Source organism: Platalea leucorodia (assembly GCF_965183815.1).
Source record: "Platalea leucorodia genome assembly, chromosome: Z".
Lineage (NCBI taxonomy): Eukaryota > Metazoa > Chordata > Aves > Pelecaniformes > Threskiornithidae > Platalea > Platalea leucorodia.
The window spans coordinates 18,228,364-18,253,693 of record NC_138858.1 but is presented as its reverse complement, the minus strand read 5'-3'; the positions used below and the strand labels follow the sequence as shown (position 1 = coordinate 18,253,693).

General features: G+C 38.7%; 1 protein-coding gene across 1 annotated transcript in view; it reads right to left on the bottom strand.

Moving 5' to 3' along the window:
- The window catches only part of PARP8 (poly(ADP-ribose) polymerase family member 8), a 117,739-nt gene that overhangs the window by 10,290 nt on the left and 82,119 nt on the right, over nt 1–25,330 (bottom strand). Inside the window, exons 13-19 of the mRNA XM_082335417.1 lie at nt 23,902–23,955; nt 23,703–23,798; nt 8,622–8,714; nt 3,431–3,556; nt 1,837–1,902; nt 444–511; nt 47–95 (exon numbers count right to left, since the gene is read on the bottom strand). Coding sequence (XP_082191543.1) covers nt 47–95; nt 444–511; nt 1,837–1,902; nt 3,431–3,556; nt 8,622–8,714; nt 23,703–23,798; nt 23,902–23,955 — 552 coding nt within the window. The remainder of the gene's footprint in view (nt 1–46; nt 96–443; nt 512–1,836; nt 1,903–3,430; nt 3,557–8,621; nt 8,715–23,702; nt 23,799–23,901; nt 23,956–25,330) is intronic.

Sequence of the window (25,330 nt, the reverse complement as noted above, 5' to 3'; positions counted from 1 at the left end):
GAGCCATGAGAAATGAGAAAATAATAAAGAACCCACAGGTACTTACCCTATTCACCGGTAGCTTCACAATATGTGATCTATTACTAGAAATAACCCTAAAATAAGAAACAGTTAGATGTATTAGACATGGTAATCAAAGAGAACTTTCCTTCTTAAAAATGTGTTATGAATTATCACCACAAAGGACCCAGCTGCAGGTCTTTGAACCTATCAGATGGAAGTAGACCAACTCTTGACTAGAAAATGAGATCAGAGGCTGTACAAATAAGCTGGAGTCTTTCCAGTGTTTTCAGAGAGCCCAGATGAAGTCCAGAAACACCTGCAGTTGCAAACGTCAACCCTCATGTTAATTCTTAGGGTGAGCTTGTACCAAATTACACTGGTGAAGTGATTATACATTGAACTTGGTACTTTAATAATTATCATGTGAGTCAATTTTATACCATTGTAGAAGAGGATGTGCAAGCGGATCTTGTTTATCCATCTGCTTCTTTATTTCCAAGTAAGGTGCCTAGAAAAGAGTAATTACGTTCTTTATTTCTAGTTGAAATCATAAGGTTTAATTTTATAAGTTACATTGCCCATGATTTCATCTATTAAAACGAATACAGGGGACTCATTATTAGGCTTAAATCATAGTTTTACTGACATTTAGCGTTGTACAGTTATAAATGTGTTTTGAGAACAACAAGAATTAATATAGCAATTCTTTTCCCTGGAGTAATGTAATAAGCATATAACTAGCATCAAAATGAGTATATTATAACAAACATTGGTGATCTCAGGGAGAACAGCAGAAGACGTTTGGTTCTTGGATTAAGAAATTGGACTGGAACTTCACAAAATTAAGTCTCTCAACCCCAAGATAATCCACTCCATTTTTTTAACTGTTTCATGGTATAAACTGGTAAAGTAAAATACTGTATCAGTTTATAATCCCTTTGAAAACCTTTCTTGGCTTCAATCACAGTGCAAAGCATCCCTTCAAAACTCTTCAGTCCAAGAATTATTTTAACTTTAAAAAAAAGCAAAATGGTGGTTATTTTTCTTTTTTAAAACATTGTATTATGTAACAGAAATACCTGATTTTTTTTAAATTTTTACAAGATGGTACATTAAGTAAGGAAAATATGTGAATTTCAATTTTGAATTTATTTTACTCCTCTCTATACACCTCATTCCAGAATCCCAAAGTACTTTACAAATACTTCTAGAGTAAGATTTATAAACTGTTGTGAGGTTACGTTTATGTAGCAGTTGGAAAAGCAAGGTACATCATAGGAGAGATTTCAATAATCAGTTATAATCAGCTGGGCTGTTTGGGAAAGGAAGTGTAACAATAAACGTAAGTGCAGTTATCAGATTCTGTCCCACTGTGAATATTGAGAAATCATATGGTAGTAATCCCAAGAGACCCAGCCTTCCAAGTCTCCAACCATACTTAGCTGATCAAGTGTTTTCCTATAATAGAAATAAAGCTATCATTCAGAACACCGTCTCAAAATCAATTTCTTTTGCTGTGGAAATTAAAAGACCCAGTTTGGCTTTGATATTTCCAGAAATGCAGCAGTTGGTGATTATCTTGTTACAATGTCCCATTCTGCTGTTATTATCTCTTATTTAAACTTCAAAAGATCTGAGTTCTACTTCATCACTTTTATTTGACTGCCATTATGGAAACTCTAGGTTTGTTATTTTTAACACACATTTTAATATTATTACCGCTCTATAGAAAAGAGATGATATTATTGACTTCCCCACCCATCATAGTCAAGGAATATAAACTTCCTAGTTCTAGAAATAGGGATTAAGATAGGTAAAGATTTTTAAATTCACCTGTGTCATCTCTCTAATAGAAGTGATACTGTCCAATGCTTTCATGACTCGGTCATAGTTCTTCTTCTGATGTAGCATAAAATAAGCAAATAAATTAAAAGAATGTTAGTCTTTGGCTCTACAAGAACCTGAATTCTTTGTGTGTGTATAAAACTAAAGCTAGGACAAATGTTTAGCAAACCAGTCCTTTCAAACATTTCTAACCAATAGCTTCCTTCACCTCACACATACACTCTCTCATTCATAGTCCAGGAAAATTCCCCCTCAAAATATTATCATGATGGTTTTTGTTTGAATTTCACTGGAATCTCCAACACACTCAAAAAATTAGCTCACTTTTTAAACAAATATTTGTAACTAAACAGAGGTTCTGACAATTATTTGGACAACATGCTATTAAGTTTAATGCAGTGACCAAATAGATTTTAAATAAAATGTTAAATAAACAACAGATGCATTTACTTTGCTAACAGCTCTATAAAACATCATTGGTCCCTTCAGTTGTCCCTCTGCCTGAACCTGATCCTTGCCTACCTTCTGCTTGGGAACCACGACCAGACAGCTCCACCTTTTCTGAGTGGATGAGCTTAACAGTCCATGCTTCACCAGCTCCACATGTCATGTCACCTTCAGGAGCTTCATTGTTCGCCATCTTTGGGTCTTGCCAACTTCTACCCATGAGCTTTCACCTTGCCCATGCTGGCAAGAAGCTGGGAGGAGGCAGTGTGGTCCCTGCCACCCCAGAGGCTCTCTCCATTCCTCTTCTGGTGTGACCCTTTCATATTCCCTCATCTGCTTCAAACTCCTGCCTTGCCCAGCCACCAGACTAGCTGCCTCCTCATCAGCCCCCTTCCAAGAACCTCCTGGCAAGTCCTTCTTCCCACATGCTACAGAACACGCTTGCCCCTTCCTGAAGAAGAACCACTGCTAACTGGCCTTTGTTCAGAAAAAGTGAAATGCATCCCAATGCAGGACATCTCAAGTTCTCATTTATGCCCTTGGGGATGGCTCAAGTGAGATGTGATACTTCATAGCTTCTCGAAGACTTCCCTGAGAGGCAGTATTTGCAGCCTGAGGAGCAAGTAGTGCAAACATAATTCTTTACTTCAAAATTGATGCTTGTACAAAACTCGACTATTATGTCAACATTTGATAAAGTTACATTTAAGGACATAATTGTTTGCAAAGAGAAAATGAGATGACAGCAATAACCACTTTAAGAATAACAAGATGGACTAGAAATCCCCTGGTTTACGTGGTCTACACCTCCCACGGGGCCATCTTTCTCTTTGTGTCCAACGTGTACACTGAGAGAAAGACAATAATAGTATAAAATTTTGCATCTAGAATTTGTACACTAGAAGAATTTCTTGGCTTCAACATCAACTTTTAATTCAACTTACAGTTTATACTCAAATACCTTCTCAGAGACAATTAAAAAAGCTACAAAGTTCTGAAAATAGTCACATGCTTGTGCTATATTCTGGAGCTGTATCTCTTATAGTAAAGGAGACTCATCCAGAAGAAGGCTTTGCTTTGAAATCTCATTTATGACTAAAACCAAGTTATGACATAATGAAAGATAACTACTTACTCTGGGGTTAAAGGCCAGCATCTGAGGATCATTAGGATCAACTACAGAAGGATATGGCTCAAAAATGACAACTTTCCTAGGTGACTCTAATGCAGACCGACACATGGATACTAATAGATCAACCACCTAGGGATAAAGAAAAATATTTATTCAGTATATGTATTTTCATATTGTATCTTCCAGTCTGCTTTTTTTTACACATTATAGTAATAACATATTTCATTGTTACCTATATTACCCAAACTGTGTTATCCACAGGACCTAGTTTAGGACTGAAATTTTTCCATTGACCTCAACAGGCTTCAGGTTCAGCCCTGGTACATTATTCCAGGTGCATAAGTAGGATGAGTATCTGGTTCTAAATGTATTATCATGTAAAATACATTGCTTACGGTCCTGCTTTCTGTTGTGCACATGTGCTAATTCCTGGATTAAATTCATTCTCTAGGGAAATGAAGTCGTGCTGGATCTGTGTATCTCTGTACAGTACACGGCAGTGAAAAATGTTGCTCAAGAATGAGGAAGAGATTGTGAATCTGTACCACTGCCTGCTGTTCTCCTGAAGACTGTAATCATAGAAACACTTGTAAACATTGCTTCTGCTAAAGCCAGAACAGTGCAGTGATTTAACAGTCATTTGCACAGCTCACACTCTTCTTTCCATCCTGTTGTACAAAATTACGACATGGCTTTGAGTATCTACGATTTCCGAGATTTCACTGTAAGATCATGTGTGTAGTTTGTGTACAGGCATGTATTCACATATGTGCACATAGACACACATACAACTTAGCAACAGATTTTTGTATAACTGTTTCGAAATTTGTAATTCAGAGTTTAAAAATAGAATACAGCAATCACAAACCAGAGAGAAAGCAGCTTTCTGGCAGCTGTGAAACCTAAATCCAGCTCATAAGGAAATCCAAAGTTCCTACATAAAAATGTAGCTGAAAATTAGCTCATTTCACCCTGTTTTTAGTGTGCCTTCTGAAAACATTCCTGTGTGAAAACAGACTTTTCCACGAAAGAAAGGAAAAGCTGAGACGAGTTGTACTTAGTAGGCATCTCTGGTTCCTCCCACAACTCCACAAGGATCAGATCTCATCTCACAGCTCAAGCTGTTCTAGAGGTTTTTATATATCTGCCATTGTATCTGATCATTTGGAGAAAAAAAAAAAATGATGGTCCTTTAGAGAAGCAGAAGGAAAATAAGAATCATGATGAAAGGGAAAAGGAACTGCGCTGTGGTGAGTCATGCTGTTGCCGTTCTTCTCTTTTGCTCCTTTAGCATGAATGGACAATTTTCTCCATCAGTTTAAAAATATTCTGTTAGGTACAGTTACTAAATATCTCACATATATTGAAAAATGAAGTTATTTAAATAATGATCTCTTCCTCCATGGTGCTTTGATTGCTTTCCAGTTTACAATACCTGTAACTGTGATGAATATTTCAAAATAGGGCATCTGTATTAGCATTTGCAAATGAGACCAGGAGTCTGCATACACAGCCAGGTCAGGCAACAGGCCTGCAACTGTGGAAATGTATTACCATGAAATTGAGCCTGAGTTCATACACTTGGCTTCTCAGAAGCACTTCTTAGCCTCTAGTCACAAAACGCTACTAGGAAACAGTTGTTTGAGTCCCCAGATCTCTTAATACAGTGACTCAAAGTTGTCTTGCTTTATGATTTGCATGATGGAACTTTGTCTTAAAATTGGCACAGTTCTTCTTAGAACGCCATCCCAAAGCCTTCCTTTAAACCAATTGTTGACTCCTATATTGTTTCTTCACCATGATAGCTGCATAATGCTCTGATGTGGGGGAAAATGTGCACAGATTAGGCTTAGTTAAACCCCCAATTTCCCCTGAGATCATTGTTTTGAGCTGATGGAATGCAGAGCAGCTTAAACTGGGAGGTAAGTCTAATACAAACATTATAATACAAACTTGCATATGTGTTCCTTGGTAATACGAAGTGCTGTGGGTCTAGTAAATGTCCTTATAGCTGAGCCTGAACTCCTACTCCTTAACAGTAGGTACTGAAGTACTTAAGTAAGGATTAAAATATTTTCAAGGAGGACAAGACAACACTTGCTGATGATAATTCCCTCTTACGACATCAGCCTCTCAGACAATGCCTCTCTGTCTCCAGGGACTCTCTACAGGGTGTCTGAACTATCAACAAATCAGGCATTTAATTTTCAGGCATTCTGACTATGTGACTAAAATAAGGCAAGGTGAGTCTGGGCTTGAAAGTTTTAGAAAGTACAATCACTTATTATTAAGGAAGAGCCATCAGAATATCGGGAGTGACAAAGTAGGGGTGTATACCTTAGGAAACTAGCTGAAAGCGCAGCAGAAAAAAACAGGATGGGATTTCTAATAATGGGAACCTATATTTAGGCTCCTTCACAAAATGATTTGGAGGAAGATTCATCCCACAAAATGCAGAGATTCACAATGTGAACACCTACCTCTTACTAGTCAGCCTAGGCTCTCTTTATAATCAATGGAGAAAATAACTACTGTGCTGATAGTCTATGCTGTGATTCACATTATCCTAAACTAACGTCAAAGTAGCTCAGATGAATCAAACCCAAGACGTGCTGAATTCTTTCTGCAAACAGGAATGGGAGCTCAACCAGATCAGATGTGGTGGGCTGGATGCGATGCTATCACTAGGGTGAAACTTAGCAAAATTTAGTCACCTAGGTCCAATGGGACAATTGACAAAACCTCTTATCTAACTCTTTTAAGCACTGTAAAGGTTGTAATCACTTCAGTACTTCACAGCAAAGCTCTATAGATGTAGAGGTACTCTAGAAATCTAGAGCAAGCTCTGCATATGCCTGCAGCAGTGATACCTACATAAAACACAGAGTGAGAGCTAACCAGGACCACAACATCCTTCTCTCTAAATTGGAGAGATATGGATTTGATGGGTGGACTGTTTGGTGGATGAGGAATTGGTTGGATGGTCACACTCAGGTCAACGGCTCAACGTCCAGATGGAGATCAGTGACAACTGGTGTCCCTCAGGGTCCATACTGGGGCCAGTACTGTCTAATATCTTCATCAATGACATAGACAGTGGGATTGAGTGCACCCTCAGCAAGTTTGCAAATGACGTCAAGCTGAGCGGTGCAGTTGAGGGACAGGATGTCATCCAGAGGGACCTGGACAAGCTTGAGAAGTGGGCCCATGTGAACCATGAGGTTCAACAAGGCCCAGTGCAAGGTCCTGCACCTGGGTCGGGGCAATCCCCAGTATCAGTACAGGCTCGGGGATGAAGGGATTGTGTGCAGCCCTGCCGAGAAGGACTTGGAGGGACTAGTACATGAAAAGCTGGACATGAGCCGGCAATGTGCACTCACAGCCCAGAAAGACAACCGTATCCTGGGCTGCATCAAAAGAAGTGTGGCCAGCAGGTCGAGGGAGGTGATTCTGCCCCTCTACTCTGCTTCGGTGAGACCCCACCTGGAGTACTGCGTCCAGCTCTTGAGACCTCAGCACAGGAAGGACATGGACCTGTTGGAGCGGGGCCAGAGGAGGCCACAAAAATGACCAGAGGGCTGGAACACCTCTCCTATGAAGAAACACTGAGAGAGGTGGGGTTGTTTAGCCTGGAGAAGAGAAGGCTCCAGGGAGATCTTATTGCAGCCTTTCAATACTTGAGGGGGCTTATAAGAAAGATGGGGACAAACTTTTTAGCGGGGCCTGTTGTGATAGGACAAGGGGTAATAGTTTTAAACTAAAAGAGGGTAGATTCAGACTAGATATAAGGAAGAAATTTTTTACAATGAGGGTGGTGAAACACTGGAACAGGTTGCCCAGAGAGGTGGCAGATGCCCCATCCCTGGAAACATTGAAGGTCAGGTTGGACGGGCCTCTGAGCAACCTGCACTAGTTGAAGATGTCCCTGGTCATTGCAGGGGGGATGGACTAGATGATCTTTTAAGGTCCCTTCCAACCCAAAATATTCTATGATTCCATGATTCTAAATGTACATGTAATGTACCATGTAAGTGCCTGAATTAAAAAAAAAACCCAACCTCTAGCTCCCCAGAAACACATAGCTGAGGTCTTCAGAGGATTTCAGGCTGAGGAAGAGGTAGGACTTCATCAGCACACCTCTCTCCATTTCTTGGAAGCTTACACAGGTATCCCAATGTTTTGTATGCTAGATGATGCAAATATAGCCATCTAACAGTCTTCAGACATCAGATGAAGAGCCAATGTTCAGATCCCGCAGTCATATTCTCAAGTGAAGAAGGTAGTGTGCACTGCTGCAAGTTTCTTCCTTTGAGGATATGCCCATAGATGGTATTCAGGCACTTTTAGCCAGTGGCTAGACTCACTAGTGCTAGTTAAAGTTAATTGAACTGAACATTTGATCTTCCAGAAAAAAGATGTCGCTTACTACGTAAATGCAGTGAGTGACATCCGTCCAGGAAATCAGAGAGGAATGCACTTTTCCATAAGATGTGTAAACTTTTAACTTAAGATCTTAAAGGGATCTTAAACATAAGATCTTGTAACTTTTGAATTTACTGCAATCTAAGGTTAAATGATGATTTGGAAATGTAGTTTAAAATACTTTGTTTTAAGGGATATACAAAATTATGAAAGAAAACAATGATATGGTTATAACTACCTTAATAACTGAACTTAAGAGTCAGGAAGCAAGCTTATATTAAATTCTTGATCCTTGAGAAGAGAGAAAAAAACCTATGTAGCAACATCAGTAAGGACTTTCCCACTGTTATTTAATGATCAAAACAACAGATGCTCAGTGGATAGCTACATCCCAACACCATGAACAGGAAGTAGCTTATTAATTGCATGAGAGTAGTAATGGCTCATTAGGTGAAAATAAATGGGAATTACCTCCAAATGACAATGGCTGCCTTTATTAACAACCCAGGTGACCTAATTGAATACAACTGAACAAGAAAACAGGGTTACTCTAATTACATGGAAGCAAAACAATGGAAACACCTCATTAGTACCATTTGAAAATGCCATGCATAAACCAGTGTATTTACACCTATAAGAGTGGGCAAATATATAATACTTACCAAACAGTACTCATATAGGGAATACAAGTCAAAATCAATGCTAGAAGAGACTGAGAAGACTGAGTGTACTATACAAAATCAGACATGTAATAAGGATTAGATAGTTCTACCTGAGCCCCAGTTGCAATTTCATCAGCAGCTTCGTTCATCACTCCTAATGTTTGGAAAGCAAATACACAGAGCTCCCGTTCACAAACAGTGGGCTATACGGAGAAAGAAGGTTAATTACATTTTTGTTCTAGTTTTGGGTTCTTGGTTTTATCACGTAATACCTATAATAAAACCCAAACACATTTAATGTTAATTTTTTTCTTCAAGTGTTAACTACAACATTAATTTCAAATTATGAATATATGTCAATTATTGAGGAAGATACATTAGAGAAGCATTTTAATAATCTGAAGAACAAGTGTGTAGAACTCTGAAACTCATAAGTTTTCACAGAGGCTAAACTTAAAAGAAATCCAAACAGATTACAAAACCAAAATTACAGGCATAGTACCCAAATGTCCTTAATACTATCCTATCAGACTCTGAAAACTTCCTACATAACTAAAATGAATGGAGACCAAATCCAGAAACTAATGGGGGCACACCCCCTTCATAAATGTAGGTTTATTCTTCACAGCTTGTTATTCTACTGTTGAGAACACACATAAAAATCTGATCTAGAAGACAAATTTCTTGCAGAAGCTACTTTAAATTTAATTTTTAATTAACTAAATTTATTTGTAAACTTTATGAAAAGGAATTATATTTTTATAGAATAAACATTGTATTTGGGAAGGCCACATGTTATTTTAATAAATAAAGGTACTTCCACTCTTTTTTCAGATATCAAAAAAAAAATAAAAAAACTTGCTCTTGAATAAGGTTTTTGCTTATATTTTTGAAAAATTTAATTTGTAATGCCATCACAATGATCAAATAAAAAAAATGTATTTAAACTACGTATTGAATGAGAATTGAGCATTCTGGTTTCATGAAGCAAAGAAAGCAGAAACAGAAAAGAACACAGCTTTAAGTAAAGAGAATAGGCATGACTTCATAGGCTTCTTAATTGGTTACAACTCTTAGAGCAACTCCATGCTTATTTACTGAAAGATAATTAGCAGATCAACTTTTTTAAAGGCTCAAGTAATGAATCATACAGTGAGTTGTTATAAGCATTCAAAATGAACAGTTGAAAGAAATACAAGTAAGAAACACAAATCAAAACCTCCCTTAAAAGTGACCCCAATAAACATAACTTTTTGTTACAATGATGAAAACAATAAAAGTATTTTTGGATACTCTTTCTTTGAATCCATATTATTAAATCCTAGCTCATTGAAACTTAAAATGATCTTTGGTAGGCACTACTCAACTTTTGTAACTAAAAATTCTGAGTCTAGCTACCACGATAATCACTAAAGCATTCATAGTGGTACGCTTTGAAGTTCAAGCCAATGTCTCTAGGAAGCACTTGCAGAAATGAAAAAATGAATTGAGCACACAAAGAAAACATAAAATTTATCTGAGTTCTCTTTCAGGCAACAGCTTTGTCAGTAATAAGCATACTGCTGTATTTGTAGTCACTTGTTCCATAGCCCTTAAAATATGCATTTGCTGGGTTTTAAAGATTCAAGACTTCAACAAACATTTGAAATCTGCTGCATTGACATATTCTCACATTAGTTGCTTTTACAAGAGCTATCATCTTTCAAGTCTAATAGAGTGTCACCCATTTGATTTATTTTATCTGCTGTTACATTGCATTAGGCAGCAGATGAAGCCTAACATGATTGAAATTGCTGTGCCGTGGCACGCTAGACAAAAAGTATTTATTATTGTCATTATTCTTAGGTTTTCCACATTTAGAAGGTGGTTAAATCATTTGCTTAGTTGGGGAAGCATGCTGGCACTACCACCTTGACTATCATAATCAACAGTATACACAGACTCCCTTTGCCTTGCTCTGGAATAGCAGAGAAATCTAAGTTTAGCCATGCTTGCCATGAAGAAAAGTGTTAAGAAAATACTTAGTTTTCACATTTTTTTACAACCTCAACAACGTAAGTTATCCTGAGACTTAAAGACGGCAAAGTGAAGACAGGATTTGTCACCTTTGCTCTTTTTTTCCCCCCCCTGTGTTATGATTCCAGAAATGTCAGAGCATCTGGAAGAGGGAAGTTAGGAAAATGGTCATTGTACTTATGTTTGACATTGGAAAGGCCCTTCTTCTCTCAGATGGACACTGGAGCTAAGATCTTAGGGCTGGAGAACTGTAGATATGAGGAGAAGCAAGACAACAAAATTTGAGCTCTGAAGAGGAACAGACATTACTGTTAGGGCCTATACAATTATTTTGATTTTATATATTTGACGAACCTTTATGCCCACTGAATATTTTGGCTCTGCAGTCTAGTGGGGAAAATAACCCAAACCCTGTAGCTATATGGACACTTCAATAGCCTGCCCTCATATATCCACCCTGGTTGCCTTCTAACCCAAACTCCAGCCATGTTAAGAGCACTTTTGATTCCTGTTTCTGAAATTTGTCCCAATTTAACCAAATGAGATGCTTTAACTTAAATTTCCCACAAGTGTTAGTAGAGTGTTCCAAGATATGTTGGTATGGCTGTTCACTGTCCTCTATTCCAGTCATTAGTTAGGTTCAACCATTTAAACTCCTTTCTTTCCCTCCAAAATGAAAAGATTGGCTTATAATTAAGAAGTAAACATTTGGAGGGCTTTTGTTTGTCACACAATGGTGACTTTTCTATTCAATGTCACATTTCCATATTTTGGTTTTGTCCGTAATTGTGCATGCTAGAACCAATGAAAATATAAGAAAACTAAGTTACTAAATCAATTCAAGAAGATAGAGCTTAAAGAAAATCACAAGCTTTATGGGAAAACTGGGATTCAAGGCTGACCTTACACTGCTGCTAATGTTTTGCATACCGCCAGTGTGTTTCCCTTTATGGTGTCCGCTTGTCTCTTCTCTTGTAATAGGATGTGAGCCCTTGAGACAGGAACAGTCTTGTTCTGACTTTGTACCATAAATATGAGAAATGTCCCTAGCCACAGTAAACAAACAAGAACAACAACACTAACACATTTATAAAAGCCATGTTGTTCCAATGTCAATTTTGGATACTCTTATTTTGGTTCAAGTACACATACTATTCAGCAAGCTGAACTTTCTAAGAACTTCTGTGTATGTATATGGAAATACAGACATGTGCTTACTGATGTGGATGCATATCCACAAAGGTACAGAATATCCAGCTTCTATTAGATAACTAGCTTCCATTGTTTTCAAGGGAAAATACGCAACAAAATAGGGCTTATACACTTAAGTATGTATTTCCGAATGTGAACCTCATCTTAGGTGGACACAGAATTTTATAGATTACAACCATCACCTTGAGGCATGCAGAGCTGACTAGCTGGGCAACTTTGCTCTCCACTACCTGAAGAGGGCAGCTGCAACTCCTCTTTAACAGCAGCTGCTAGTGGTCTCACATATACTTCATTTTTCACTTGAAAGGAGAAAATTAACATAAAGCCATTGACTTCCACAAAACTATTAGCTAGGTGAAGATCACTGGTGCTGAAAGACTATTTAGAAGTATAATTATTCCAGTGGGGAAAAGCCAGAAGAAAGTAAGAGCTGGGCAGTTAACCTGAGACTGCAAATGCTTGGAAGCAGAAGGCACTGACAGAAGCAGAAATCATTTTTTAGCTTTTGAGGTTTTCAGACTTTTCCTTTAGCCACCCCCATTCTTTGCATGCTCAGTAGCACCCACCCAACTGCTGCTGTGACGAAAAAGGGCTCAATCAGAATTTCCACATGTTACAACGCAAGTATCACTTCTTACAGCGATGACTGTGAATGGCAGACAGGCAAACCACCTAGGTACGATGACATTCTGGCTCCTGGACTCATACACTACTCAAAATATTTTCAAGACGTTTATTCAGTTCGAAAAGGCTGAAACTTTCATAGCCAATATTGAATTATCTTGCTGCCTTCTAATGTGTGCTGCGGCTGTGCTCAGAAGAGCAACGTGCCACCCTTTCCTGTATCCTGACGGATGTCACACAGACACTAATAAGGCTGCAACATGACTGACACACCTAAAAACTCCTTATCTAAAAGGAGAAGCTCAGGGAAGGCTCATAGCCTGACTTACAGCAAATATAACAAATGGTAAAGGTGAAACCATTAGCAACCACCTCACTTCCCTTAATGAAAGCAACAGGCAGGCATGGAGATAAAATGTAACTTCAAATCTCTGCTCTGTTTCCTACTTTCAACCATGGTAATTGTTAGTTTTTCCACAGGAGGAACTTCTCTATTTCTCTTCATTACACTTACCAGAAGGATGAGGATATAACACAGCAGCAATAATATTGGGGGGGGGGGGGAGAAAGAAAGGAAAAAACAGTGGAAAGAGCAGGTGAGAGAGAAGGAGGGAGAGAGGAAAAGAGTCTAGTAGGTAAAGGTCTCTTTTGCAAGTGAGCTTTCAAGTTTTTAAGGTTTATTTCACAGTTTGTGTCAGCTATGGATTTTAGGTATGTCTTAGCTATATTTGTAAGAAAAGGTAAAATAAGATTTGTTGCTAATTCTCTGCCACCTGAGTCCATATTACCTAAGGATCAGTTATATTTGGAGCAGCAAGAGTAACAATATTAATCCTGAACAGAATGCAGAGCTGCAGAAAAGGCTCTCTTCCGTCTCTCTCAGAGCTTACATCTGTAAGCCACACTTTCAGATGAATTAACAAATGCTACAGAAGCCTCAGTTGTACCTACAGATCTGACACATATGGTAAAAGCAGTACCTGGAAGGCAGGCACTGATGATGCACTTGTATACTTTCTACCTGTGCTGCGTCAACACCGTATGTAAAATTCTCATTCTCTGTAAGAGGACTAGAGCAAAGCATGTCAATGAATTTAAGACTTTTACGTGTCCTAGAGTATAACAGAAAGGTCAGTTCAATTCAAAACTGATAAAATAAAAAGTTTTAGGTAATATGTATCTTAGAACACACTACCACAGAATTGCAAGGTAAAGATTTGAGTCCAAACTGTATTTCTGTATTTACTTCAATCATTACTGAAATCATGCAGAATTACCCTTAACTGTTACATAAGGTTCATCAGCCTTCAGAGTTTAAGCAATTTTTAATTATTAATGATCAATATTATTTTGAAAGGCACGTTTCATGCACATCTGCCTACTCTGCCATGGTTTATACTTCTGAGTGAAGCAGCCAGCACTAACTTAAAGTGGATTAAAAACGCTATGATTTATTAAAATTAAAATTCATCTTTGTATTTTAATAACCTTTACTGACATGTTTTTGCTTTACACTAAAACATATATTTAAAAATAAACTTACTCAAATTAAACATTTACCCACTTACACTGATTTAGGAATCGCTTTAAAATGAAATAATTACCGAGAAAAACATCTGTGTCCTGAATTTTCAAATGAAGTCAAACTACCACAGGGAACTACAGACCTGTTAGTCTAACCTCAGTTCCTGCAAAAATTAAGGCGAAGATCATACTGGGTATTACTGAAAGGCATTTAAAGAACAATGCAATCATCAGGCACAGTCAACATGGGTTCACAAAGGGAAAGGACTGTTTAACTAATTTGATTTCCTTCTATGATAAGGTCAGCCACCTAGTGCATGAAGGGAAGGTGAGGAATGTAGTTTTTCTGGATTGTAGTAAGGCTTTGATACTGTCCCTCACAGCATCCTTCTGGACAAGGTGTCCAGCTGTGGGATGAGCAGGTTCATGGTGCACTGGGTGAAGAACTGGCTGAAGGGCAGGGCTCAAAGGGTTGTAGTGAATGGGGCTACACCTGGCTGGCAACCGGTCACCAGCGGTGTTCCTCAGGGTTCAGTTCTAGGGCCAGCTCTCTTCAATGTATCTGTCAACAAGCTGGATGCAGGAGTTGAATGCACCATTAGCAAGTTTGCTAATGATACCAAACTGGGAGGTGCTGTCGACTCTGTTGAGGGACAGGAGGCCTTGCAGAAGGATCCAGATAGATTGGAGCATTGGGCTATGATTAATGGGACAAAATCTAACAAGTCGAAATGCCAGACTCTGCACCTACGATGGAGTAATGCTGGGCACAGGTATAAACTGGGAAAGGAGTGGCTGGAGAGCAGCCCTGCAGAAAGGGATCTGGGGGTGCTGGTCGACAGCAGGCTCACTAGGAGTCAGCAGTGTGCCCTGGCAGCTAAGAAGGCAAACTGCATCTGGGGTGCATCAAACACAGCATAACCAGCCAGTCAAAAGACAGGATTATCCTCCTGTATTCACCTTGAGTGCTGTGTGCAGGTCTGGGCCCCACAATTTAAGGAGGTTGTGAAAGTCCTTGAATGCATCCAGAGGAGGGCAACAAAGCTGGTGAAAGGGCTGGAAGGAATGTCCTGGGAGGAGCGGCTAAGGACTTTGGGCTTGTCTAGTTTGGAGAAAAGGAGGCTGAGGGGCAACCTCATTGCTCCCTACAGCTTCCTGAGGAGGGGAGGTGGAGAGGGAGGTGCTGATCTCTTCTCCCTGCTACCCAGTGACAGGAAACGTGGGAATGGTTCAAAGCTGCACCAGGGGAGGTTTAGACTGGACATTCGGAAGCATTTCTTTACCGAGAGGGGGGTCAAACACTGGAACAGGCTTCCTAGAGAGGTGGTCGATGCCCTAAGCCTGTCAGTGTTTAAGAGGCATTTGGACAATGCTTTAACATAGCAACATGCTTTAACTTTTGGTCAGTCCTGAATTGGTCAGGCAGTTGGACTAGCTGATCGTTGTAGGTCCCTTCCAACTGAAACAGTCGTATTCTATTCTATTCTATTCGCTCAATAAAGTCAAGCTACGATAAGCTCTATATAGGTATACACACTGCCAGAGAGCAGTTTATTTTATTTAATACCCTATCTCACTATAAATCTGTAAGGTAAACTCTCTGAATAATCTCACAATATTCATGTGATATGTGGAACATGCTGCAGGAAGTCATGAGAAATACCATAGTGGTAAGCAGATAAAACCTGTAGAAAGATGAGAGTAGACTGAAGCTGAGTAAGAAACGTCACTTCTTCTGTTTGGTTTTGTTTTGGCTGATCCAGATTTTGTTTTCTACTTTTCATTTTTTCTGAATTCTTCGACAGCTTATACACTTTTTTTTTTTTTTTTTAATTTTCACTTTCCAGATATATAAATAGATGGCAAATAGACAAGTATTATGGAGTGTTAGATGGGCAAGAAGCACTTTGGTAAGTTCTTGGGCACAGGAAAAGCTATGATGCAGCCATTTTATTCTTTCAGTAAAAAATGAAGTGATTGAAATCCATTCTACTAAAGTATTCGTTGTAACTGGAGAGGCTTTTTTCATAAAAAGAGATAAAACCAGCCTGTATTGTGGAGTAATGATAGGAAGGACTACGGCATTATTCCACAAGAATCTTGGAATTCCACAAGCATCTTGGCTGAACTCCAGTCTGACTAAATATATTTGTACACTTACACTTTTCTCCATAGTTCAGTGACATTTATTCTACTCCAAAAACCTCCCAACACTAAGCAGTGTACTGTTTCTGGAACATCAGTGCTACTGTGTTTCAGTGGTGGCTAAGAATCTTACATTCAAAGGACAGAGAAATCCAAGACCTCTTCAAGTCTACAGGAACTCACTGAGGCCAAGATTCCACCCATAATGAATAAATCATAACTGACCACTTTGGGATGGAGAACATTCTAAAAATGTAAGCTTACTAATATAAGAACAGATATATCAGAATTACCAGACTGTACATATTTTACAGCTAAATACAAACAACACGTATTTCAAATATTGTTTTACAATATTTTACCATTCATATTTTATGGGCAAAACTTTCAACAGCAGAGATGTCTGTACCAGAGTACAAATTTCAAAGAAACTAGCTTCAGTATTTAGTTTTGCTGCGTTTTTTACCATTTCCTGCTTTGTTCTAAAGAGGCCTCAGTCTGAGGTTTCAACACAAGATGGCACTCTAAAGAGACTTCCTGAGTGAAAGAAAAATTATTGATACAGAGAGGGGATTTTTATCACCGTATTGACTATATTCCGAGATTTTTTTGTCCTGTATAATTGTCTCACAGGTCTTTAAAAAACATTCAATGGCTCTTTTACCAATGGCTTTAGTATTTGTAAATGGGGAATTTGGGAAGGCATAGACAGTAAGACAGACATTAGCCACAGATATTATACTATGTAAAAGCTGAATATGATCACAGAATTACAGAATGATTGAGGTTAGAAGGGATCTCTGGAAGTCATCTGGTCCAACACCCCTTGCTCAAGCAGGCTCTCCTGGAGGCAGCTGGCCGGGCCCATGTCCAGATGGCTTTTGAATGTCTCCATGGATGTAGACTCCACAACCTCTCTGGGCAACCTGCTCTCATGCTCAATCACCCTCAGAAAAGGTGAAAAAGTTAGAAAAGTGTCTCCTGATATTCTGATGGAACCTCCTGTGTTTCAGTTTGTGGCTATTGCCTCTTGTCTTGTCACTGGGCACCACTGAAGGGAGCATGTCTCTATCCTCTTTGCACCCTCCCTTCAGGTATTTATAGACATTAAAAACATCCTGCCTGAGCCGCCTTCTTTCCAGGCTGAACAGTCCCAGCTCTCTCAGCATTTCAGCATTTCCTCCTATGTGAGATGCTCCAGTCCCTTAATCATCTTAGTGGGCCTTTGCTGAACTCTCTCCAGTAGCTCCGTCTCTCTCTTTTATGGGGGAGCCCAGAACTGGACACAGTACTACAGGTGTGGCCTCACCAGTGCTGGGTAGAGGGGAAGGATCACCTCCCTCCATCTGCTGGCAATTCTATTGCTTAATGCAGCCCAGGATACCATTAGCCTTCTTTACAGCAAGAGCACATTGCTGTTTCATGTTCAACTTGGTGTCCACCAGGATCCCCAGGTCCTTTTCAGCCAAGCTGCTTTCCAGCTAGGTGGCCCCAGCATATATTGGTGACTGCGGTTGTTCCTCCCTAGGTGCAGGACTCTGCACTTCTCCTTGTTGAACTGCACGAGACTCCTGTCAGCCCATTTCTCCAGCCTGCCGAGGTCCCTCTGAATGCCACCACATTGCTGTGGAGTATCACCCACTTCTCTCAGTTTTGTATCATATGCAAACTCGCTGAGGGTACGCTCTGCTCCATCATCCAGATGAAGATTAGTACTAAACAGGACTGGACCCAGTATTGACCCCTGGGGTACACCAGTAGTCACTGGCCTCCAACCAGACTTTGCGCCACTGATCATCACCCTCTGGGCCCAGTCATTTAGCGAGTTTTCAGTCTACCTCACCACCTCCTCATCCAACCCATGCATCAACAGCTTGTCTACGAGGATCTTACAAGAGACAGCATCAAAAGCCTCACTGAAGTCCAAGCAGACAACATCCACTGCTTTCCCCTCATCTACCAGACCAGTCACTTCATCATAGAAGTTTATCAAGTTGGTCAAGCATGACTTCCCTTTGGTGAAGCCACGCTGACTGCTCCTGATGATTTGCTGGTCCTTAATGTGCCCGGAAATGGTTTCCAGGCTTAGCTGCTCCATCACCTTCCCAGGGATCAAGGTGAGGGTAACCAGCCTGTAGTTCTCTGGGTCCTCCCCTTCTTGCCCTTCTTGCAGAGAGGAGTGACATTTGCTTTCCTCCAGTCTTTGGATATGATAATACATGATAATATATTTTTATTACACTTCGTTTAATCAGATCCTTAAACATAATAACCACTTTTGTTAATGACTCATGATCTCATTATATTTAAATGTTTGTAATAAAAGTACATGCTGAATTCCTAAAACAAGATCTCTCTCTACTATTACAGCAGCAAATCTGTTGCATTATTAAAATGCAACTTAGTCCTTCCCTAGAACATTATTATCAGCTCTTGAGTAACAGGAAGAATTTCATATGGCATTAAAAAAAGCTAATAGCCTTCTAATATGGAACAAAATAATGCTGAAGTTTCTTTAGTACATTATTATATCTGCTTTGGAAAATACATTTTTTAGCTAGATGAATCAAATCATATGGTTGAAAAGTACCTTTAGAGTTAGTGCTTTTATTCTCTCATACAGAACTAGCTTTATCTAAACTTTATCTAAAGTTTTAGGTAAAGCTAAAACTAGCTTTCTCTAAACCTTTGTCAAGCACTGGAACAGGTTGCCCAGAGACGCTGTGGAGTCTCCATCCTTGCAGATTTTCAAAAGCTAGTGAAAGACAGTGGATGAAACAAGCTCCAGTTTCAGGGGCTTTTCACTAGAGACATATGCCCCATGGGAGAATATGTCAGTAGTTCAGAATGGGCATTGTGGAAGTTGTTAAAATTTCCTAAGTTTAATTCTAATATTTAGTCTAATATATTGGTTTGACAGAAATCAGGATAATCTATTTAACTATTTTAACAACACATATGTGAATGATATACCAACTGTTTGAAAATGTCAGGAAAAAAGCATTTCAAAATATGTTTTTGAAACAATTCAAATCTAGCCATTAATTACAAATAAATAATAGTCCACATCTCACTCATCTAAACAACAACTCTGTTGAGAACAAATTCAAAGACAGTAACAGGAGGCTAACGATTCAAATGAGCTCTTATTGTTTCCAGTATGTTCACCAGGTCAGCCTTCTCTGTCTTTCCCCAGCACAAAACCTATGTCTGACCTTGTACTTCCCACTGTTTTTCAAAGCTGAGCAAAGAGCTACTTCAGAAGAGACTGATGACAGAGCTCCTGAGAGCTCTGCAGCACAGGTCGCCTTGCAGGAGGATGCACTGTGGTTCTTTACATGAGATAAGGGAGCTGTTTGGATGTAAAGGCTGCAGTCCCACCCCTTGCTAATGATTTCAAAGCTGTTTCTTAATCCTCCTATGAAGAGTGAAATATGTAGGATTCAGATAACTGTTAAGAATAACCACATGAAATAGTATGGTCTATGTTATGCAAGAGGTTAAATAATACTTTTTCTTCTTAGGATCCATGTATTCTTTGAAATATCCCTGTGCTTTGCAGAAAGACTGCAAATCATGCCATGCAGTGATTTCAGGGAATTTGCAGTTTTTGGTGGCATTCTATACAAGTGTGTATCTCTAAACATCCAATTTAGCTTTTATAACTTTGGGTGCACCGTAAATAATCGTTAGATCTCACTGTGCTCTTGAAATAAATATTAGAGAAATATGTTATGATGAGAAATTACATTCTTCCTCATCTCATATGGGAAAGGTGTGAATACCTACAGGAAAACATCGCCTATTTTACTGTTTTTTTTTAAAAAGTGATGGAATAAAGCAATGGACCATGGACCTTTATAAAGAAGTGCTACAGCTTCATGATGCGTTATAGTACTTTTCTAAGACTCCTTCTTCCATTCCAGTGAACCCTTGTCCTTCCCCTTCACAGTAATACAGCTGCAGTTCCTTGTGAGAGCATTAGGTTTGTGAGTGTTTTGAAGTTACCCCATCTACATTATGTGTTTTTATCTACACATGCACTTGTGGAGTACACACAGAAACTGTATCTGTAATTCTGGTCTTCTGTATTTCAGCGAACTTTTGGAACTCAAAAGAAAACTAGTTGCTCTGAAAGATCCATACTTTGCTCTGTAAAGAAATTCCCAAGAGAAATCTAAGAATTTTGTCCTTACTCATCTTCAGTAAGTCACTAAGGTAGCCACTTTATTTATCCTCAATAAGTGACTAAGATAGCCTAGCAGCATCCAGAGATTCCTGTGTACAACAGGATCCCTAAACCAGCAAGGAACATTTGCATGATTAGATTAGTATTGTGGGCTCTGGAGCACGACAGGTGTCCATTGTAAGAGCATAAAGCCAAACATAGGCAATTGTGTTATGCAGCTGTTCTGCAACAGACATCTTCCATACAATGGTATGTCTGCCATGTGGATCTAGTGTCTAAATTAAGCTATATAAAAAGACACGACTTGTTGTTATTAATTTGCTCTTATCTTACAGGAAAGAAGATGTCAAGATTTTAAGAAAGCAAAGTAAACTGAAATAGATTTTAAAAACAGAACATCCCCCAGAAAAAGTTATCTAGGAAAAAAAACCACAATACTGAGAAGAAAGCTTGTGCAGAGACTGTCTGATTTAAAGATACTTTATAACTAAGATAAAAACATAGCCTGTAGAGCAAATCTGCAGAAAGGAAAAATTTTCTCTCTCAGTTTCACTTGGTATCTTCAGCTGTCCTGAGGATGAGACATCTGAATTATGCAAGTCATTAATAACCAGCACAAAAAAATTACACCCAGGTATGAGAGTTTACAGTATTAAAAGAATGTAATCATTGTGTGATGGCAATTGTTGAATATTTTAAACTGCATTTCAAGACAATTAATTAAACTACACTATATTCAGGAAAGGTGTCAGGCTGACATACTGGAGGATTACAGAATCAAATTCCTTACTGGCTTTTTTTGCAATTTCATAAAACTCCATGAAATACCAGAAAATCAAGCCTAAATAAATTTTAAAATAACTTCTTAAGCAATAATTTTGCTATGCTTTTATAAATCCATATGCCTTGTTTGTTCTTGAAAAAAAGGTCCAAAAAGTAGAAGGGAAACTCATCATTAAGGATACTCACACCTAGACATGACCCTGTGTGCATCTGTGTGGAGGAACTATTCTGTAAATGAAGAGACTGGTGAACCACCCAGAGCTATTTAGTCTGTGTCATATCTTGTGACAGAACCAACTACAGACAAACCCTATCTGAGTAATGCCTTTGAGATACGGACATCTGTAGAAAACGGAATCTAGACACAGAATCTAAAAATGTAAGCATACCATAGCAAAGTTCTGATCATTACAAAACGTGGTGAATTTACTGTGGTTATCAAAAGTATGAGCATTCTAAAGCTCTTTATGAAGGCCAGGGATACTATGTATGGGATCCATTAAGTGATATAAGGCTAGATTGCATGTAGCCTTGCCTTAAATGAAAGCCCCCTGCATTCTGCTTAATAAGGTACTGTATTTTTGAGATCCACTGTTGCAGCAGTATTAAACATAAAGTGCTCTTTCAGATGGGTCATTCTTTATTCTCTTTATATACATTATATATGTGTGTGTGTGTGTGTGTGTGTGTGTGTGTATGTGTGTGTGCAGCTGAAGCATGTAAATAAACCCTAAATTGAGTACTTTAGGCTGCTTCTGCCAGATCTCTCCATAGAGTGAAGCATAAATTTCCTTAAGACCCTTTGGCAAGCTCATGCTCGATTCAAACTGAGATCCTTTCTCACCTTCTACAGAACTGCAAACTCATTAATGGCTCTATATTGCTTATTGAGTCATTCAAGCATACACAGAGCATGTTACTTCCTGCTATCTCCTACTCCCTGGGTTACATAAGGACACCCTTTCATTTTTGCAACGCTTGCTAGGTTATGCTGCTTGCAAAGGCACTGATGAATATATGTTTAGTGGCAAACGTGTTTGCACTTTTCTCTGTTTTGAAGCGCTGACAAACTCTCAAAGAGATAGCTAAAATTACTCCTCTTTAAGCTGAAGACAGAGAAAAGTAATTCTGAGGGATTTTAATCTCTAAGGTGGGAAAGCAAGAAGAATTAAGATTTTTTTTATTTAGAGCAGATAAATTTCCATTCTGTTTTCTTTTAATAGTTCATCATGTGAACAGGAATAAATCCTACTGTTTGCTTTGTCCTATGGACAATAGATAAAACCCAATAATTTAAACAATTATATTATCCAAACTTTACTCACTATCCAAACATTACTCACTTTGTCTTATCTCATCCTGTCACAGGTAATATGCATAGCAGTGCATTCAAAGATGAACAACAAGGAACTGATGCCTTCTCTACAGGCTTCTAATCAGGGTTTGGTTGCTGAGAAATCTGGCAGAAGACCATGTTTTTAAAAGGTAGATATGAGCTTGAAGAGGCAAAAAAACACGTGATAGGATTTTCAAAAGTACAGAGGTTTAATCATGATTTAAAATGGTGTTAACTGAATATGTAGATGCTTTTGCAAATCCTATTAGCAGCCTATTTGCACACCCTGCCTGCAGGCAGAATGCCTGACTGTGGTGCCACTGAGTGTCATGGGCGATGACGCTGAGGTGACTTCTGCTAACGTGTAAGCAATGACCTTCCTGAATTTAGATGTCTGCTTTGACTTATGTGAAGTTGCTCACCACACTGTGGAGAAATTGGCAGGTGTCAGACCATTCACACACTGGTATTAAACAGTTTTCCATGGCTTTAATTTTTTAAGGTTACTCAGGTTTCCATAGGATTCAGGACAGGTGAAACAAGGAGGACTCTAAACTGCAAGATCAGTCCTAAAGGTATGAATTTTATTCTCCTAATATACTCTTTCACTAAGCTGCACTGATCCAGTAGCTCCAGGCAGAGTGTATCTCTTATGACTAATCTTACTCTGTTTCACTGTGTGTATTCATCAACAGCATGAGAGGGTACAATGTTCAGCACGCAAAATTGCTGGTTCCCAGTTATACAGGAATGAAAGGAAGGAAGAGTTGCCTAACTGGCCAGACATTGGGCATACTGAACCACAACAGTGCCCCTGGATTAGGTCACTGCTAGATCAGACACTTCACAGAGCATCACGTTCTACTGTCTTTTTTATCACTTTATGGACGATGGCTCATTCCAGCAGCCCATGAGCAAAAGAGGGTCAGAACTTCACAGCCCTGTGGCATTAACACCAGTGTATCTCTGTACCCTGGTCATGGCTTGATAAGAGCTCAAGGGTTGAGGTGACCCTAAGCTTTTAAAATAATGCCAGGGGACCAGGAAAGCACTCTAATGCACTTCCTCTATCTTATCTCATTGTGACTACTGTAGCACAATAGTGTTCAGTGAAATACATACCCCCTTTATGTTTCTATGATATTATACAAGCCTGATTTCCATCTCTCTTTCTTGCAATACATTTTTTTTCAAATTTACAGCAAAATCTAGTTAATATGCATTACATTTTTGCATCTTAAAAGGATATTAGGATAAAATGCATCTGATAACATTCAATAGTTTTGTAACAGGTTTGTATGGTCCATTGCTGTTTAAGGCATTATAAAATGCATTGTTTTTCCCAGCAAGCACACCACTTACCCTCAGCATAGGGCCATTCTGGAACACATGGGGTTCATCGCAAACTACACAGTATTCATTCAATACTGGTATGCGCTGCTCAGCAAATTCAATAGTCTGAGAACAATGAAAATGAGAATAACAACATCTGCTTAAAAATAATTAACAGTCAGCTCATGCTCCACAGTGTTTCATAAATGGGTAAGATATCACATCCTACCTGCACAAGAAATCCACGGTCTCGTACCGGAATGCATTTTGCACCATAATTTTGCTGCAAGGAAAAAGTTGAGGCAACTTCAGTGTTGGTAGACTAATTGTAAGGAAATGGTAAAACATTTGTATTTTTTGTGTGCAAATATGTTAATTAAACAATATTTGCATCTAAAAAGATCTCTCATTTGCAAAACCCAGCCATTACAAATAATCAATCCTTTTACTGTTTGCTGAGTGTGGGGTAGATTTTTAGCATTTCTTTTTAGTTCTTAAATCTGATGGGGTTTTGTATCTCAGCATCCCAAAAACTTTAATCTCAAATGGAAATACCAGTGCCTTCACTCCGTTCTAATAAACTGCCATTTGGTAACTTCCATTAAATTTTAACTGTGTATTGTCTATCTAAATATGGGCTATCTGCTTAGGCTTGAAAGACTAATGTAACTACCAGCTGAACATCTTTTTCTCTGAAAATCTTTTTCTTTTATATTTACTAAGATCTCACTTCTGTAAGCACCACACTAACAGACCTCTGTGCTCAGATCCCACTCAAATTCTTTCTGCCTTTTTCTTTCTACACACAGCAACATACATTAGAAGGAACTTCTGTTACAGGAGTCAGTAAGGTACAAAATTCCCTCTAGGCTGACATCTATTTCAATCAAACCTTGTTTTGAATATGAGTCAGATCACCTCCATTTACAGCTTTTTTTGATTTTGTTTATAGGCTTATTTCCTTTCATTTCTCTAACTGCTTAATCGGGAAACTTTTCCCTTTTTTCTCCTGAGAAATAATCCTCCTAATTGTATTCATATATGAGACTGAAATACTTTAGCTGAGAAATGAAGAGAAGTTAAGGTCCCGATTCATCACTTCCATATTCCACTGACTTCAAACTGCAGTTAGGCAGCCAGGCTACCCATGTATCTGGTGCCTGCATTTAAAATATGAAATGGACTGTTGATGCCTTTGCACTAACATCAGTCAAACTGCACCTGACCATGTATGTGATGATTTTCCCTCAAAGTAAATGCATTCTAGCAATAAATTACTGGTAGTTTTTATAGCCTGCCAAGCAGGGCTTGCATGTCTTCCACATCAGCTGATAACATCAGTAATGAAACCACTTAGTCAGCTCTTCATTATCTTATCAAAATCAATGGGACTTTTCCTATTAACTTCAGGAGAGAAAAGTCTTGGTATGTTAAGATATCCTCTGCTGATTCAGAAAAAAATGCATCTCTAAACTGTGACAAGTAAAAAGTCTGTTGGCTTACCTTAAATTAATATTGCTGTGCACATTACAGGAACCAACCACACAGCATGTATATAAATGATTTTACGATAGTGTAGCATTGCTTTTAGACCTGATGAGTATAGCTCACAGCTTATTAAACTAATTCACCATGAGACATAGCACACTCAATGTAAT